The sequence below is a fragment of the Nelumbo lutea genome, chromosome 1 (assembly GCF_056320005.1).
Source record: "Nelumbo lutea isolate HS-2025 chromosome 1, American lotus-T2T, whole genome shotgun sequence".
Classification (NCBI taxonomy): Eukaryota; Viridiplantae; Streptophyta; class Magnoliopsida; order Proteales; family Nelumbonaceae; genus Nelumbo; species Nelumbo lutea.
In genome coordinates, this window is record NC_142684.1 from 112,046,326 (window position 1) to 112,064,295 (window position 17,970).

A 17,970-nucleotide genomic window follows, 5' to 3' on the forward strand; every position below is an offset into this window, starting at 1 on the left:
GACAATATGCTGATTAGGACGTTCCCATCTCAGATGCTCTTTGAACCTCTCAAAACCCTTCAAAGATAAGTCAATCTCTTATCCAAGATGTATTGGAAATCCCAGCTCCAATTCACGTTGAATCTGCATCAATCTTGTTAACAACTTGTTTTGAACAGGTTAGAAAAGTTAGACATCCCCTTACTTTTCTTGCTTGTACTTCCGCCATCCTCAACTCAATCGAGTATAGACACTACTGCTCTGTTTTCTTTTCTGCAACTGAAACAAGTCAAACTAGTTTATTGTCGGTCATCCCAAATGAAGAGGAAAGAGCAATGGAATAATAATGGAGATCCATGCGGCTTCTTGAGAGCAAGAGCAAGAACAAGAGAATGGAGGAAGGGCTTCCTGAAAGCATGAAAACGGAGAGACAGCTTCGTGAAGCAGCATTGTAAGGGAATGCGGAGTCCATGTCCGATTTGCTTGAAAAAGACAATCTAATTCTTGATAGAGTAGTTGTGGGTTGCATCAGAGAGTCTCCTTTGCACATAGCAGCAACCCTCGGTCACGTTGATTTTGTTAAACTGCTCTTGAGCCGCAAGCCTGAACTTGCTCGCCTCAAAGACCTACGAGGACATACTCCGCTTCACTTGGCAGCAGCAAGAGGGCACCTTGAAATCGTGAAAGCTTTGCTGGATCAAGATTCTGGCCCTGGCCTCTGCCATGCTCGCGATACAAATGGAATGATTGCTGCTCTCCATCTAGCAGCAATTGAAGGCCAAGTGGATGCCATTAAAGATCTGGTTATGGAGAATCCTAGAACGATTCTTCAACTTGTGGGTCGTGGTGAGACCATTCTGCACCTTTGTGTCAAGTATGGGCGCTTGAATGTGTTGGAGCAGCTGCTGGATTTAATGAGTAACCCCGATAAGTTTGTAAACGTCGGGGATGCTAATGGTAATACTACTGTCTCTGAATTTTTGAATTTTTCTGTAGCCGACAAGCAGGTTGAGGTAAGATCTTATTCATTGCTTCCAATTATCACAGTTTTTGACTTTTGTATAGCCATTCCTGTAAGACCAATTAGGAATAGAAGGGACTGATTTGTATAGCCAGCCCATGGTCAGTGAGCATGACCAATTTACTCGATAGATGAATCACAGGCCCAACCCATGATCACTGCGTGGCAAGATGACGTTCCAGGCGATCCTCTCACCACCAATCCAAGCTTGAATCAAGCAGGCATGGCCATACTAGCCTACAAGAATGGAGCAAAATTCCGTCGACTATTTCATTGCAACACGACAGGCTTTGCTGCCTCCCTAAGGTGAGAGGAATTTCAAAGAAATCGTGCACAAGAAAAAAAAAAAAAAGTTTTTAGGAAAAGATATCTAAACGTAAGGACAATAACAGTCATTAACTATTTGCACAAATTAGGATTCTAAAGCATGTTTAGAGACAGGTGGCATTGTTTTATTGGGTTAGTAGAGAGGATTGAAGAATCGAGTTAGTAGGAAATCCGGACTGGTTTTAAACAAGCAACAACAACAAAGAAACAAAAGCACAATAGAAACACACTACAGAAAGCTCTTAAAACTGGGATTTCAATGGACGAGAACCAGTCCAGGAACAAGAATGATGAACTGAGACCAGCAGATGCAATATTGTGAGCTGCTACATTGGCTTCTCGCAGGACCCAAATAAATTTCAATGGACAGCCTTCACAGAGGCCTCTATCAACGTTGACTTTTAGAACACCCTGAGCTGGAGGTAACCACAAAAACTGAGAGCTTGGAGCTACCTGAGATCTAGAACAGCTTTCCAATCTGAATCCCGGAGGCGATGGCTGAAATATCTCTGCTATCGACCTGTTCACGTTTGATATAACCACAAAAGGATTTAAGTCAGTATTCTCAAAGTAGAAGGAGTTTCTGTCCTTCCAAATAATCCACAGACAAATAGCCACTTAAGCAGCAGTTTCAGTAACAAGCTTCCCATTCTGAGAGATGGATTTCAGAAACCAACTACTGAACTCTTCATTTTGATCAATTGAATCAGTCCTTAGACCTATCCTTGAACCAAACCACGCACATCTAGGTTTAGTACACAGGGGTTTCCTTCGCCTCACCATATCTATGACACTCAACAGAGCTTACAACCTTTCTTTTCTCTAACTTCTCTCTCACAGGCAGCCCATTAGAACAACACCTCCATATGAAGTGTCTGATCTTAGGCTCAATAAGAAGCTTCCAAATCAGATTCCAAACATCTTTTGGGAGGGATCCTCTCCTTGTAGAGATTAAGGATTGGTGATTAACATTGGCAGCCAGCTGATAAGCTGACTTTATAGAGAATTTTCCTGTCGGAGTTGGGGTCCAAATAAATTTGTCTTCCCACTCATTAGTAGCCAGACTGATGCTACATATCTTTTTAACAATAGCTTCAGGAAAGAGATTCTGGATTCTCTCCATGTTCCAGCACCTTCTCTCCGGATCAATCAAGGAGCAAACTGTAGCATTTTGAGTATCTCTAATCCTAAGTCCCATCGGCTTAAAGTTTTCAAGATCCGGAATCCGTGGATCAGACCAAATATTGGTATTTGATCCTACATTGGCCTTCCAACACCCTCCAAGAAGAATGAGTTTCCTACCCTCCAACACACCCCTCCAGCCTCATGATTGATTAAATCTATATTTTGCTTGAAGAAAGTGGGTATTGGTGTAGTATCTAGATTTCAAGGTTCTAGCCCATAAGCTTTGAGAGTCCTCACAAAGCCTCCAAGCAAGCATAGCTAAGAGGGCTAGATTAAATATCTAAGGATCCCTTACCCCTAAACCACCATCTCCTTTACTCTTAATAATTTCATTCCAGGCTATCCAATTTAGCTTTCTCTTACTCTGGGTATTTTCCCACTAGAAATTCCGTTTGAAGTTTTTGGAGGGTGGAGCAAATTGATTTTGGCAGGAGAAAGCAAGACATGCTATAAGTAGGAATAGCAATGATTACTGACTTTAAGAGTATCTATTTCCCAGCTTGGAAAAGTAAGGATTCCTTCCGGCCTAGGACCTTAGAGGCCACTCTTTGGGTAAGGAGAGATGCCACTTTCTTCTAGGAATTAAAGATTGAGACCCCAAATAGATAGAAGGCTTGTCTACTTTTTTAATATACAAACCTGTTGATAAGACTCTTTGAAGTTTTGGATGCAAGTTTTTACTAAAGAGTACCTTTGATTTGTTATAGTTTACCTTTTGTCCAAATGATTGCTCATAGACTAAGATAGCCTGTAGGAGGGAACCAACTTCTTTGAGATCTGTTGAGGAGAAGATAACGCTATCATCTACAAAAAATAAGTGGGAAATCACTGGAGCACACACTTCTAAGCCAAACATCATTTTATCTTAAACCAATTTATTGAGAATAGCATAGAACACATCAGAGCAAATCAAGAAAAGATAGGGTGAGGTTGTATCCCTTGCCTGAGGTCTCTTTTTGGAAAGATCCTTTTGGAGGGGGACCCATTTATCAAAATTCTATAAGGCACTGTGGAGACACATGTCATGATCCACCCTATCCATTTTTCCCAAAACCCAATTTTCTTATTGTCTTTTCCAAAAAGGTCCATTCTACTCTCTCATAAGCCTTGTTCATTCTAATTTAACTGCCATAAAGCCTTTCTTGGACTTGGAATGTTGCATAAAATGGATGATTCCATGGGGCCAGAAGGATATTATCAGAGATAGCTAGCTCTTCCAGACAGGAAAGCACTCTGATTCTGTGAGATGATCTTCTCTATGATTGGCTTTAGTTTGTTAGCTAGAATTTTTCCAATAATTTCATAAACTATGTTGCACAATCTAATTGGCCTAAAGTGTGTCGAGGACTCAAGGTGCTTGACGTTAGGAATTAGAACCATGAATGTTTGATTTTGTCTCCAGTTTAAGGTACCCTCAGAGAAGATGGTCAAAACTTCCTTCACCACATCCTCTTTGACTATGCTCCAATACTTTTGGAAGAAGATATTGGGATAGCCATCCGGGCCTGGGACCTTTCAAAGGGGCCATTTGAAAAAGAGCAGCTTCAATATCTTCTATAGAAACAGGTTTTTGGGTATCATCATTTTCCTCAACTCCAACCTTTGGATGGAGGGATTCCAGGGCTGGTTCTATTTGAGGAGTACTAGAATAAAAGAGGATATCTTCAAAATGATCATTAATAATATTTGCAATTTGCTCCCCCTTCTATCCACTCACCTGAATAATTTTTTAATTTGAAAATTCTATTTTTTGCTCTATTTCTGATAATGGTATCGTGGAAAAATCTTGTATTTCTACCCCCCAATCCATGGGTAGAGCAATGACACATCTTTTAGTTTTAACTTTCACTGGGTCAAGAAGTCCTTAAATGGCAAGAGGATAAAACATTAACTTAGGGTTTCGTGCAAAATGGATGTTGCTTCCTTTATGTCTTATTCTTATCTAGGATAAATTTGGGTACTGGTGTTTGGTTAGTAAATAAGTCACTATGAATTACTTCTTCAAAAGTGATTATCACATTAACTATCATCAGTGAAAAGGAAAAAACAATGTGTCTCTTTTACATAACATAACATATGTATCTCACTTATAAGTGATAATTATCAAATTAAGGCCAATTTTGGGAGTGTTTAAAAATAATGGGTTATTTGAAATAAGCACTTATTTTGAGCTGGGACTACATCAATAAATGCATATTTATGTTTGGAAAATAAGTCCTGATTAAGTGATTATTCAAAAAACTCAAATTTTGGGCTTACCTTTCAAGTGCTTATTCAAGAATTCTTATTTCTTTTTGGCCTATCTTAGCCTATCACTCATTTTGAAAATACCTATACTATCCCTGTTTGAAATAAGTGCATTTTCACCAAAAACTCATGAATGGTTATTAGAATAAATACTTATTTTTCAAATAAGCACTCCCAAATTCCACCTAATGTTGCTTTCTAGATGAAAAACCAAACTTACTTTTTTACTTTTCCTTATGATCGGTTGATCTCAAGATAAAGGAGTGGGACTTGACCAAATTGGGAACTACGTTGGCCAATTTTGCTAGCAAACCACTTTTTCTAGGATAATGTCATAGTGATGCACTAAAACAATGAAATTAAAGCCTTAGATGTCATCCACTGCATCATTGTCGCCCAAATTCTTGGTTTTAGCCCTGCACTATAATATTGTGGCTCCGAGTCTGTACTAAAAGTGAACACTCCATTATGGCCAATGGCCAAGTCTGTAACCCTTATTATTTATTTATGTATAACTATTAGCATTGTACTAAATATGAAGAATAATGGTGACGTCAAAAAATATATATGAAGAATAACGGAAATCGAGAATTAATTGCATTTTTAACTTGATTTGCATTCCCACCTACAAATTGGTGTTCTATTAATTATGGCCGTGTATTGCATGTAAATAGGGATGTCAATGGATCAAATATTGGTCCAACCTCATCCAGTACAATATGAGTCTATTACAGATGGGTTACGTCTAAAATCCAATCCAATAAATATTCTAGATTGGATTGGTCCAATTTAATATTTTATTGGACTGTCCAACTTCAATTTGGTTTATATTTAGATTGTGTTCAATCCAAATCTGGTTAGTTGACACCCTTACTCTTATCTTTTGTTAATGGACCAGATATTAGTTCAACCTGACCCAGTCCAATGTAAATCCATCATAGATGAATTGAGTCTAATCCAATCCAATAAATATTTTTACCTACTAAGTCTGGACTGGTCCAATTCAATATGTCTTAATTAGATTCTGTCCAATCCATTGAGATTGGTTTTGATTCAGTCCAACCCAAATCTTGTCCATTGACACCCCTACATGTAAAGTGGGCGCTAACGGGGCTGTATGTATTGTGTTTGGATGACAGAAGATGTACAGCCCATCAAAATTCTCTCATAGTATACAGCCTTTTACTGATTTGGTAGTTGATTTTGTTTTAGGAAATAAAATCATTGACAATGAGGAACACCCCTTAATTATCTGTGGCCATGTTTGGCAACGTTCCACGATAACGTTCATGCATTCCCAGTGTTCTCATAGAGCAGAAACATGTTTGGCACAAGAAAAACAAAAAAAAAAAAGGGTGTTCTCGCATGAGAACAACACCCACAGAATCCGTTCTTTGGGAGTGAAAAATCGGCGTGCTCCCAAAAGAACGCATTCCTAGGGAACGTAGGGTTCCTAGGACGTTAATCCCTATTAACGAACGCGTGTTAATGACTCCCATGAAAGAGAAGGGGTATTTTGGTTATTTTATACTAAATGATAGAAAGAAGCCCTACCAAACATTTTCGTTTGATAGTGAATTCCTCCAACTTGCCGTTACAACATTTTAAACTCGTCAACAAGTATGTTGTCTCGTCACTATACCTGGTTTTGTATCGTGTGCTCTATTTTAAACTCACATTTTCTCCGGCCAAGTTCACCCGAAATCGTTTTTGCTCCCACTGCAAATATGAAATTTAAACATTCTCTAACCGATAATATTTGAAATCATTTTTCTTATATTATTTTGTTTGCATTTGTTATATGTTATGCCAAATGGGTGTGGTTTCTTCTCTAATCCCATCGGTGGTTATATGTTATGCTGAATGGGTGGAGTTTCTTCTCTAATTCCATCATTGTGTTTTGTTATGTCTTTTGTTATATGTTGAATATCATGAAGATTGTCCTTTGTTATGTGTTATGAACCTTTGTCCATGTGTTGGATTGTTATGCCTTTTGTTATGTATTCTATTACTAATTTGATGAAGGATGAACATTTTAAATTTGAAAATAAAAATAAAAATAGATAAAATAATAAAGGAATTGAATTAGCATATCTATATGAATGAAAACATAGGGAAACTATTGGGAATCAACAACTCATATCAAAGAAGCAAGTCTAGTATTGGTACCAAATAAAGAAGCCAAAGGTTAAAGTTTTTAATTTGATGGATTAAGTTACATACAAAAAACAAGTCTGGTATTTGTTGATTTTTTTTTTCGTTTAATGGATTAAGTTGCATACAAAAAACAAACTCCACTATATAATGAAATGGGATGTTTGTTGATTTCAGAGCTCCCACACCCATCATGATTGAAAGTTGATTTCAGCTGGTGAGAATTTCAGATCTCATTTTTTTATTATAAATTGAAAGTTTGGTTATAATGACTAAAACAAGATGATGCAAATCAGATGGAACAATGTGAAGACATTGCTATGACAACGATATATGTTTTTTATGGTTAATTTTAGGCTTAGTGTGGGTGGATTTGCAAAACTAATGTTAAGAAATAGTTTCATTATCCAAACATTATTTCTGTTCTTGTAAAACAAAAAAAAAAAAAAAAAAACGTTCTCGAAGAACAATTTGCCAAATGTATCTATTACTCTTGAAGGGTAAGAAATAAAATTCTTGTTCTGGAATAGGAATTTCTAAAAGAAAAGAAATAGATGGAAATACTACCAAACAAAACCTTAATCTCATTATCTGAACCAAACTCGATGCTCTCAAATTCTAACCTATTATTCAATCCCAACTTTAGAGAAACCCTTTATCTAGCTAATTAAATACAATAAATCACATGGTCTAATGGCTAGGATAGCGAGTTCCAATCTTCTAAAATAAAATAGTAAAATCTATATATTTATCATTTTATTTATATTATATAATTACGGGACCCAAGACTACTCTATTGCCCTACTTGAAAAAGGGATTAAAGCTGATAAGGGCAACTTTTGAGCCCTAATATCAATAAAAATAATACTTTTAATATAATTTCTAAAACATGTTAACTTTTTTAAAAATATATCAAATAAGGGAAAAAACATTGTTCATCTTCTTCCTCTTCCAAACCACTTCTGCCCCAACCCAACCCTGTAAACCTCAATGACCATCCTCCAGCGTCGCCTCCGACAACGCCTCTGCAAACCTTCAGCAACACCGCCAGCCACCTCATGTCGTTTGATTGGCGTTGCCGGAGGTGGACAGAGGCAAAGGGGGCGGCGGCGGTGGTGACGTTGGTGGATGGTAGTCATTGAGATTTGCAGGGTTAGGGCAGAGGCGGAGGCGGCGACAATGATGGATGGTTTGTAGGAGGAAGAAGATGAATAGTGTTTTTGTCCTTATTTAGTATATTTTTTAAAAAGTTAAATTATTTTAGAAATTATATTAAAAGTATTATTTTTAGGGGTTTTTATGATTCAATCCACCTAGGGGTGGACTGAATCCTGCCCGTGGATTGATGCCAAATTCACAGACAGTATGTGGTTTATAGGGAGGGGTTACTAATAGACTAGGAGGGGGCTGTAAAATAGTTTTCTGAGGGGGAGTGCAGTCCAAAAATCCCTTATTTTTATTGATATTAAGGCCCAAAAGTTTCTCTTATAACTTACAATCCCAAAAAAAAAAAAACATGGAGTAGTACTAGAAAAGTGACCAATTTACTAATTCACACAACTCTTGAATCCCTTAATTTTTACCCTAAGGGGGTGTTCTTTTTCTGGATTTGGAGAGGGGGGAAAGTTGGTTAATGGGATTTTGGTTCCCATTGACCAAGAATACCATGTTCTTTTTTCAGTTTTATGTGGAGACCGGAGAAAGTTTATTTTCCTGGGTATCACTTACCCAACAAAATGATACCTATATCCTGGGTATCATTGCATTATTTACCTCATAAATAAAAGAATATGGATAAATGCACTTACTTTAATAAATGTTCCCAAAAAAAAACTTGTCCGGCCAATTTGTCCTTCACTGTGTCTTTTCAATGCATGCATGGGTCTCACCAACAACATGAATGAAGTGTAAATAAATTCCTTTGTTCGTAGAAAGAGCAGCACTGACTCATAATATTGTTGTCGTTGAAGTTCAAACTTCAAACAGGTTCTGCAATTAATCTTTGCATAAATTCACTATGTAAAGGATTATTCATTTCTGGGTTTATTTACTGCGTGCAATTTGTGGGAGCTCTACACACCGTTCAACTGAGTATTGATTTTTCATTTGCCCATTTACCAAGTACCAACGCATCCCATTTCGATTATGTATAAATAGATAATCCGGTGCACAGTAGATAGATAAAAGAATTAAAAGAAATGTTCCTTTAATTTTCTCTTATATATTCCTCACAGATCCATGTATTTTATTTTACATATCTGGAATGCTGTGTAAATCCATCGGTAGTGAAAGTTGTGGAATCCACTACTTGAAATTACACAATGTTACAGCAAAAAAAAAAAAAAAAAAAAGCTTGCTCAAAGCCTCAAATAAATAAGAGTTTGGTACCCAAAGAAAAATCTTCTCAACGCAAATTAATAACCGAACAGGTTTGAGCTGGTTCAGTTGTCCAGCCGAGCCAAGAATTGCCGGCAGTAGTAATGGGCGTGATAGCTGTTTGGGTCCAACCCTTTTGGCTTCATGTCTGCGCCCCGGCTGGGACCTCGAGTAGAGTACTCATCATCAATTAATTGAGCAATCGACAACTGAAAGTGGCCACTGGCCGAGGCTAGTACACACCGCCGGCAGCCGGCAGGCAGAGATCCAAAGAGGGTTTGGCGCCTGCTGCCGCTTGTGCATGGACGGTTTCAAGCAAGGAACTGCTGGGGATTAACGGATATATAGTTCTGACTTCTGTTCTGAGTAGCTACCCATTGCCACCCCAAAAGCAAAACCGTAACTCCATGCTTCACTAATCACTAGCGAGTAGGTTGTCAACATTCAACAGTAGTGTGCATAGAATATACAAAATGTAAATAAAGAAATAAAAATAAATCAAGTAAGTCATTGTCAACTATTAAAACAAACCAATCCCATACACAATAGCCAAAAGATGCAAACACCTCCATCAACTACACATCCTCATCCCCACTGCTTCACCTCCCAACCAACCATCAGCCTCCAATCGTTGGACTATCATACTTTTTAAAAAGAAGAAAAAAAAAAACTTACCCAACCAATACAGATAAAAACAAATTTCCTGCAGGCTTCTTCTTCTTCTCTTTGGCACTGTTTGATGCTAAGGCAACAAGTCTCTATCCCTTTCAGCAGGTCCAGAACTCCGCCTTCTTCACCTTTGATACGCTCTCCAGAACTCCGGCAGGTGAGACGTGCCCCATTACAGTTACCCTCTTGGACTCCAGATCTATGCTGAAGGATGTCACTCCTTTCATCACAACACAAAAACAACAGACCAAACATTAGTTAATGGGCATGACCAAAGAGAGAGAAACAGAAGGACAGTTGGGTCCTGGGTAAAGCTGTTCATTATTTTGTTTGTACACTGCATGGGCAGTTGGTCACATATGACCAGTGGTGAGGCCCACATCTGATCCACCCATCAATATTAGTAGGTACTAGGCAGTGAAGTTCACCATTGATTGGGTAATGATCTTATCTTATACATGTTCCTGATACAAAACTGATAAATGCAAATGCACTACATGAGATCAACCCACTTTTGGTGGGGAAACAAGTATTACCTTCCATCTTGGATAAATGTTTCTTCACTTTGCCAGCGCAACCTTGACAATGAAGAGAAACTCTCATAACAACCACCTGGACCCATGTCATATTGAATAAGAACAATATGTGTGTAGTTAAGATATATATATATATATATATATATATATATATATAACATAAATGGAAAATTAATCAATTCTTCTTTTCTTTTCCATCTTCATATATTTCTTTCTTTCTTTGAGTAGCATTTTCCTTTTCCCTTCTCTGGTCAGTGATGTGATCAATATGGCAAACCATGAACAGAAAATCACATTCACATACCCCACCTAATAAAAGAATTCTTAATTTAATTAATTAAGCTTTTGAGGAGAAAGAGAGAGAGATTGTTGAGTGTTTAAATGTGCAGGATAGATAGATACATGGATGTAAGCCACGTATCATGATTTATGGGATAAGACAAGTCTTACTACATGACTTAGGATTCTGAAATTGCTAACTACGAGCTACAAACAAACCCCTTGTAAAGAAAGAAGACAGAAAAGGCAGAATATTCCTTTTATTTTGTTTATTTTCTTCATCAGAAGAGAATAATACATTTCATCAATTAAATCTAGTTAGCTTCTGTGATCGGAATTGACGACATGGGTAGTCGCGTGGATGGAAGAATCCAACCCGTGACTTCATTATGGTCGCATAGCTAGCTCAGTAGCTCTCCCCTAGGGTTAAAGAAAAAGAAAAAAAAGGGGGGAGAAAGAGAAACAAAGGTTTATGTTTAATGATTGTTATGAATTCAGACCTGAAACACTTGATCGGAGGAAGTCAGTGCAGTGGATAAGGAGCATGCGTTGGAGGACTTTCGTTCTAGCTCTCGTTCCCTCTGGATGGACGATGACAGTGACAACGGTGGTGCTGGTCTGTTGTCAACACCTAAAGGGAGTTTACGAGACTCAATGAGACGAGAGTATTTGGAGTTGATCAACAGGGAATGGTCTACCGAAGATCTGCCGGCCGGCCTCCTTGGCACGACCACTGATCGTGGGTCGCCGGGGATACACACCGCCGTCGCCCCTGGAGATTGGCACATGAAACCCCTCATCTTCTTTCTCGTCTTCACATTCATGGCTGAAACTCTGACAGACAGATAGACAGAGAAGTGCACTGCTAACTGCTAAGCAAGAAGAGTAGAGAGGTGGGTGAATAGAAGAAATGAAGTAACATGCATCCTTTATGATCTAGCTAACTCGGGTGGCGGATTTATCTGGCATAGATATATAACCCCCCCCCCCAAAAAAAAAAAAAAAAGCACGGCCAGAGTTAAAACTCCGATTTGTCTTTGTCTAAAAGACTAAAATGCCCTTACCTTTCCTGACGATTCAAGCTTCAAAGGTTATAACAAGACAAACAAGCCACTATACACAGTTACACAAAACATATCGTCCAAAGGAGTAGTATGCCTCGGATAAAAGTCTGGTTGGTAATAACCATGCACGTGGCTGTAACTAGATGAACTTCTGGTTCTAGTAGTAAATAGTAATGGAGTAAAGTCCAGATTTTCAAGCTAGCTTAATCAGGGTGGATGATGCAGGGAGAAGGGTATTTTGGTGAAGGGAATTTTTTGGAGTAAATGAGAAGAACACAGAAGTTACTTGCTTTCATCAAGTGCAAAAGAGTGAGAAAGTGATGGTAAAAAACGAATACAAAAGTAGAAAGGGAAAAAAAAAAAAGATCGAGGATTCAGTTAAGAAGCTGATCAGAGCAATAAATGGAGTTACAGAGGGTAAGATTCGGTTACAACAGGGGGGCAGAGCTGCAGCCCACAGCTCCATGTTGCCGGCGAGTTCCGGCCCACCACCACCACCTCCTCCAAGGCTGCACGTACGTACGTTCTGATCAGTTCTCACTACTTCTCAGTAGTTTCTCAGACGGAAGACAGCCAGCTCAGGGAATTCAGAGTTGCTTCCCCCACAACCACAATGTTGAAGGGTATTTTCGTCTACGAAGATGCTCAATTCACGTGACCCGCTGGCCGCTGCTAAAAAACAATTAATGAAAACAAAATAGAACTAATCGCCACAGCTTGCAAGGCTGGCTTATATAAACATTCTCTTTCTCTACAGTTAAACGTAATCCATGAATTATTGACGCAGATATTTAACCCCCCCACCCCATCTCATTCATGATTCAACTCGTAGCTGCATACCATGATCACGAGCTCACGTCCACCATTAATGGGTGCCATCTAGGGTTCTCCACCAGAGCAAAAATCAAGACTGTAAAATTCTACCAGCAAATGACGTAAAAAAGTTTATTAAGATGATGATTGTTTCGTAGTAAGTAAAACTTATTCTCGGAAGCTGGGTACCAGCTTTTATGGGTAACAGTATAATATTTACGATCCTAGCTAGCTTCCAATTCCAAGGTGTAGCAGCATGCAGCGAACGGACCAGAGACAGACAGACGGGGATGCAAAGCCTTAGTACGTCCGGGAGTAAATAACCACAGAGAAGTGCTGGAGTATTAATTCTGGGATGTATGTATGTAAGACCTTAGAATCTGAATTTGTACAGAGTAGCTACCTGCTGCACCTGCTGCATTATATTGGAGTGGAGACACAATTTGATGTAGTCAAGCCAAAAACCCGAGCTGCTGTGGAATTGAGCTAGGCATGTTTCTGGCACCCGTAGCAGTATTTCACACCAATTTGGCCATGTGATGACACATACGCCTCATGCAAATTAACCCAGCATGACAACATACAGACATGCATGAAAGCAAAATGGGTGCAGATATGCTAAGCAGATTTGCTTAATTTGGGGTTTTGCTCAGTTCAGATATATTTTAGGCAAGAGCTTATGGAGAGCCAACTTATTCAGTTAATTAATTATAACAGGGGCGATGAGGATCAAATGATAGACTGCTTGCTTGCTTGGTCAAATAAATTCTGAAACCTTATCAAGGAACCATTCTACCTAAAAACTCAAACTGTTAAATAATTACCCTGAATAGGTGTTTTTTAATTCTCTAACAAGTTCTTAGAAAGAAATAAACTCATCAATAAGCTATGATCTCATAATTAAATTGGGTTTATTACTTATACCCTCCATTAATATTTTATTATTTAATTATTTTATCTAAGAAAACATAATGGTGACTCTTGGTACCTCTCCATTTGTCGGTTCCAGCAACTTTTTATGCGTATGTCGGGACTTGGATGGTTTGACATCACACTTGTTAGCCCAGACTTGATGTTAGTGTGAACCCATGTTGAAGGACGTTCCTTCCTAATTAACTGCATGCCAACTCTACAAGTAGAAAAAACTCTGCACTTTTACTGTTTTTGCAACATGAAATGATCACTTCTCACACACTGGATGGCCCTTTCGTATACCTAGAATTAGGGCAATTCTGTGCATTTTTCCCTTTTTTTTCTTACCTTTTTAGAGGCAAACTGTGAATGGTGATATATCATTGTTGAAATGACCAACAGTGCTAGCTAGGTTGCTCTCATCTTCGGACCATTCCCATATACATTTTATTTTTGAATTATTAATTGAATTTGGTCTGATTCTTGTATTATTGAATTTGGTTTGTAGTTGTGTTTTATTTTTGAATTATTAATCTGGATCGGAATAAGAAAATATTCGAATCTCGAGGACAAAAAAATACAAACTAAACAAAAGACAACAATTGTCCACTTGGCTAGTTATATAAGTATTTTGGGCAAGTTTATCTAGCCAAGCGAGCAGTTAGCCGATATAAGACCAGAGAAAGGGTTACAAAAGTACTTTTTTAATAACTCTGTCAAAAAAAGTAGTTTTTTTTTTTTAATTAAACATGCAAGCTGAAGAAAAATACATATAATGCATACAAACAAAACATGGGTTCAGAGAAATGTCGGTTAGCTAAAAGATGGTACATTTCATCATCAACATAGGGAATTTCATGCCAAAATATTGTAAAAATTCTGAAACACCCTGGAATTGGTAAGTCTTTAAAATTCGTGAAAGTAAAAATCCGGATGCATTACAAGTAATTAATTAATGGAAAAGGCAAGAATCAAGACTGAACTCAAGAAAGCATATCAAGACACAACATACAGAAGGCAAACAAAGACTATTTGTATATGGTTCTTATGACCAAGCTTCAGGAAAGGAAACAGAAGGTGGATTGAAGAAATTGAAGCTTTTAGTCATGCAGCTAACATTGTAAAATGGGTGGAATAAACATTGAAGGACTTAGTTCATCACCTTCTCTGCACTGTTTTAAAATGTTAGAGCATGTAAAGAGATCTTCTGATATATTAGTTCATAAAGTAGCTTATATATAGAGAGAGAGAACTGCTGTAAATATGGAACTAGCTGATCTATGGATGTACAAAAGGTTATAGAAGTGATGAATATTTAATTAGTCTCTTGTTTTTTTGCAGAAAAAAATATGGATATTTTTTCTAAAAATGATTAAAGATGCATTTGAAATATATATTTTTTTGGTTCTATAAAAGGAGTCAATAAATATCATAGTTCCCTCTAACCTAGGGATTAAATTCTGCCTTAACCACCCCTACCTCTAAGTATTTGAAATATTTTCACAAACCAATGAAGAGACACTTGGTGCAAGAAATCTCTAAAAGAGCAACGGAAAGAATGAGAAAAGTGTTAAAGAATGATTCTCACAATATGACAAAAAAAAAAAGATCTTTATAGAGCAAAATAATGGGATATGATTCATGTAACTTACCCCAGATGGTTGTAACTAAGACTGCTTAATTGAGTTGAAAGACGCATTTTAATTATTATATCACTATAAACTACTAAAATTATCTAAAGAGAGAAGGAAAAAAGTACTCTACATTTATAATGTAGCTAAAAATATGATGTATTTATCAGTTTTTTCTAATATGAAAGCTAGTTTTAAAATTTGATACATTTTATGTTATATTTTGGGTACCTATTATGGCTTAGGTCCATGTTAGTCAAATTATGAATCATCTCAAGTAATACTTGTCCCAAGGGTTGTTAAATGATGACAAAGTGCACCCAAAAAGGTTTCATAAGAAACCTAATCTACTTACCACATGAATCCAAACATTTTCCATAAAAGGAACAATTTAAAATAGATCAGCCATAGAGACACTATTTGATGTTGTACTATACGATCCGAGGTGGAAGGATAAGACACTATTTGACACAACAAATAAGATCCTGCCAACTTGCTGATGGATCCTTGAAAAGGTACTCCGGCACTCAAGTTAGTAGAAAGCGGGTAGCGCCGGTCAAGCCGAGCTTTTGGGGGCAAGTTGGTCTGAACTGAAGAAAACAATAAGGTAGCAAGAGAGCTAGAGCATTAGGGGAGTTGAAGATTCTTTATCTTTAGGAGGAGGTGCTTTTAAATAGGTGAGTGTCTGTGTTATAGCTAAACAAGCTCTTTGCGGGGTTATTAGGATGAGGCTGCCCACTGATGTTCTTGAGAGGCTCCACTTTCCCCGATAGGGGTGCGACTCCTTATCCATGTGGGGCTTCGCTTCCTTGTGAATTCTTTGACAGTGTGGCTGCTTAGTCGAGCATTGGTGTGGCCCGATGGCGTCACTCATGGATGCGACCACATGGCAGCTTTGGCCAGTTAGGACACCATCCGAACACTATTATTGGAATATTTCTATTGTCTGGAGTACATTTGTTCACATGGATGAAAGTATTAGGGAGAAAGCCCCTCTCTACGTTTATCATTTTTGTTGTGCAAAGTGTAATCGAGAGGAACAAATTAAGTTGAAAGTAAAGTATAGCAATTTAATTTAAAGGCGATGCCTTAGCCTTAAATAGGGCTGCAAATTAAAAAATTAAAAGGTGTCCATTTTTTTTTCTAAATTCAATCCCATTAGGGTTCAATTCAATCCACTTAAAATTTTATTGAATAAGGATCAACCTCAACCTCAATCTGTTCCTAAAATGACTTGCAGCTTGTTTGGTTGTGATAATAGAGGTCTTGAATCGGAATCAAAATTAAATGTGCCATTCTGATTCCGGCCAATTGTTTGATTGGATGGAACCGGAATTTCATTTGAGAGAATAGTCATTCACTCGCCTTTCCTAAAGAATGAAATCCCATTGCAGTTGATTTCAGTTCTTGTCTGAACCAATCAGATTATGGGAATAGACCATTCTAATTGATTTCAATTATAAACCAAATGAACCCTTAAATGTTGTTAGCAAAGTTGGTTCAAGAACTTACTTTTCTCAAGTAGATCAAATTAAAGCTAAAATTAAAAGTAAAAGTTAGAGAATTAGGGTTGAGTTGAATTGTAAGAGAGAGAGAGAAGCTTATGTTGCTTGTACAAACCGTTTCTTATTATGAAATCATTGTCATGTAAAAGGGTCTCTCTGACTCTCTTCCCACATCAATGCTGGTCTGCTACGTACAGGCTTACTTTACCCTGATTATTACCTACTGTCCGCAGAAGACTTGGGTGTGGGAACTGGGAAGGACCAAGTCTTCTCATGAGTCAAAAGTCTGCACATAAAGTACCTTCCCTGACTCGCTATATATGGTGCCATGTGAAAAGTAGGTCCTTGCCCTTTCTAAACATTTAGATCTTCCCATGCCTCCAAGGACCAAGACTGTTTAGCTGGGCTATGTTTGCTTTGGCAAATTATAAGAGTAAAACAGAAGTTTTCTAACAACTTTCTCTCAGCTTTCTGTTTCCCTCCTATTTTCTGTCAAACCAAAGTCAGCCTTAAATTGTGAGGGACCAGACTATATTATGTCAGACTATCCCTCCACCGCATCAACTTTACAATTACACATCATCTACTTCTGCGTGCGTTGCGTTGATGTAACACCAATTCTTTTTTGGTGTACCAATACCACCGAAGTTAAATAGAGAAATTACTTGATTGTCATAGAGACCCATTTGATTCAGTAGGAGTTGCATGTTTTCGTTGATACAATGTTGTCCAGATCTAGGTCCCAGTTTTACTTTATGGTGAGGTCAAGATTAAAATTTCACAATCTATTTGGACGTATTGGCCGATACTTAATGGTAATTGCTTACCTTCTATCCGGGTTTTACCTGTTTTAGGGGATAAACGAGCCGGGTCCTAAACCGATCCCCTGAACGGGTTTGAAAAACCAAAAAGCGGCCAAAGATACAGACTGACACGCCCATATAATGTATCAGCCTGTGAATCAATATTTTTCACCTTGGGTTGGGTTAGATGTGCAGGCACAGATTGTGTTGGAAGATGTTGGGACAGTTTATGTTGAGAGGAGATCCCAACTTGCTACAAACGAGAAGCTCATGATTTGAGATGTTCATAGTTTGGTTAATCAAACCGGAGTTACCAGCTTTTGAAAAACCGGTAATTGAAATCAAACCAAAATCAATCGATTAACCAATTGATTAGTCCGGTTAATCATCAGTTTGGTTCATTGATTTTTTGGTTTTTTATTATTTACAATATATATTATAAAATATATATAAATATATAATAAAACAC

At 37.8% G+C, this 17,970-nt stretch overlaps 1 protein-coding gene across 1 annotated transcript; it reads right to left on the minus strand.

The window, feature by feature from the left end:
- Positions 1 to 9,783: 9,783 nt before the first annotated feature.
- On the minus strand, positions 9,784 to 12,542 carry LOC148876834 (uncharacterized). The gene is made up of 3 exons (XM_088972991.1): positions 11,274 to 12,542; positions 10,495 to 10,570; positions 9,784 to 10,178 (listed from the first exon to the last, which is right to left on the minus strand). The coding sequence occupies exons 1-3, from the start codon at positions 11,595 to 11,597 to the stop codon at positions 10,057 to 10,059; spliced, it is 522 nt and encodes a 173-aa protein (XP_088829117.1). The 5' UTR covers positions 11,598 to 12,542; the 3' UTR covers positions 9,784 to 10,056.
- Between the last annotated feature and the right edge of the window lie 5,428 nt (positions 12,543 to 17,970).

Bases quoted from the DNA above. Each gene is read 5' to 3' on its own strand.
- LOC148876834 (XM_088972991.1), bottom strand. From the start codon at position 11,597: ATGAATGTGAAGACGAGAAAGAAGATGAGGGGTTTCATGTGCCAATCT. The intron at 10,571-11,273 runs GTCTGAATTCAT...ACATGGGTCCAG, and splicing joins CCTCCGATCAAGTGTTTCAG to GTGGTTGTTATGAGAGTTTC. The intron at 10,179-10,494 runs GTAATACTTGTT...TTGTGATGAAAG, and splicing joins ACATTTATCCAAGATGGAAG to GAGTGACATCCTTCAGCATA.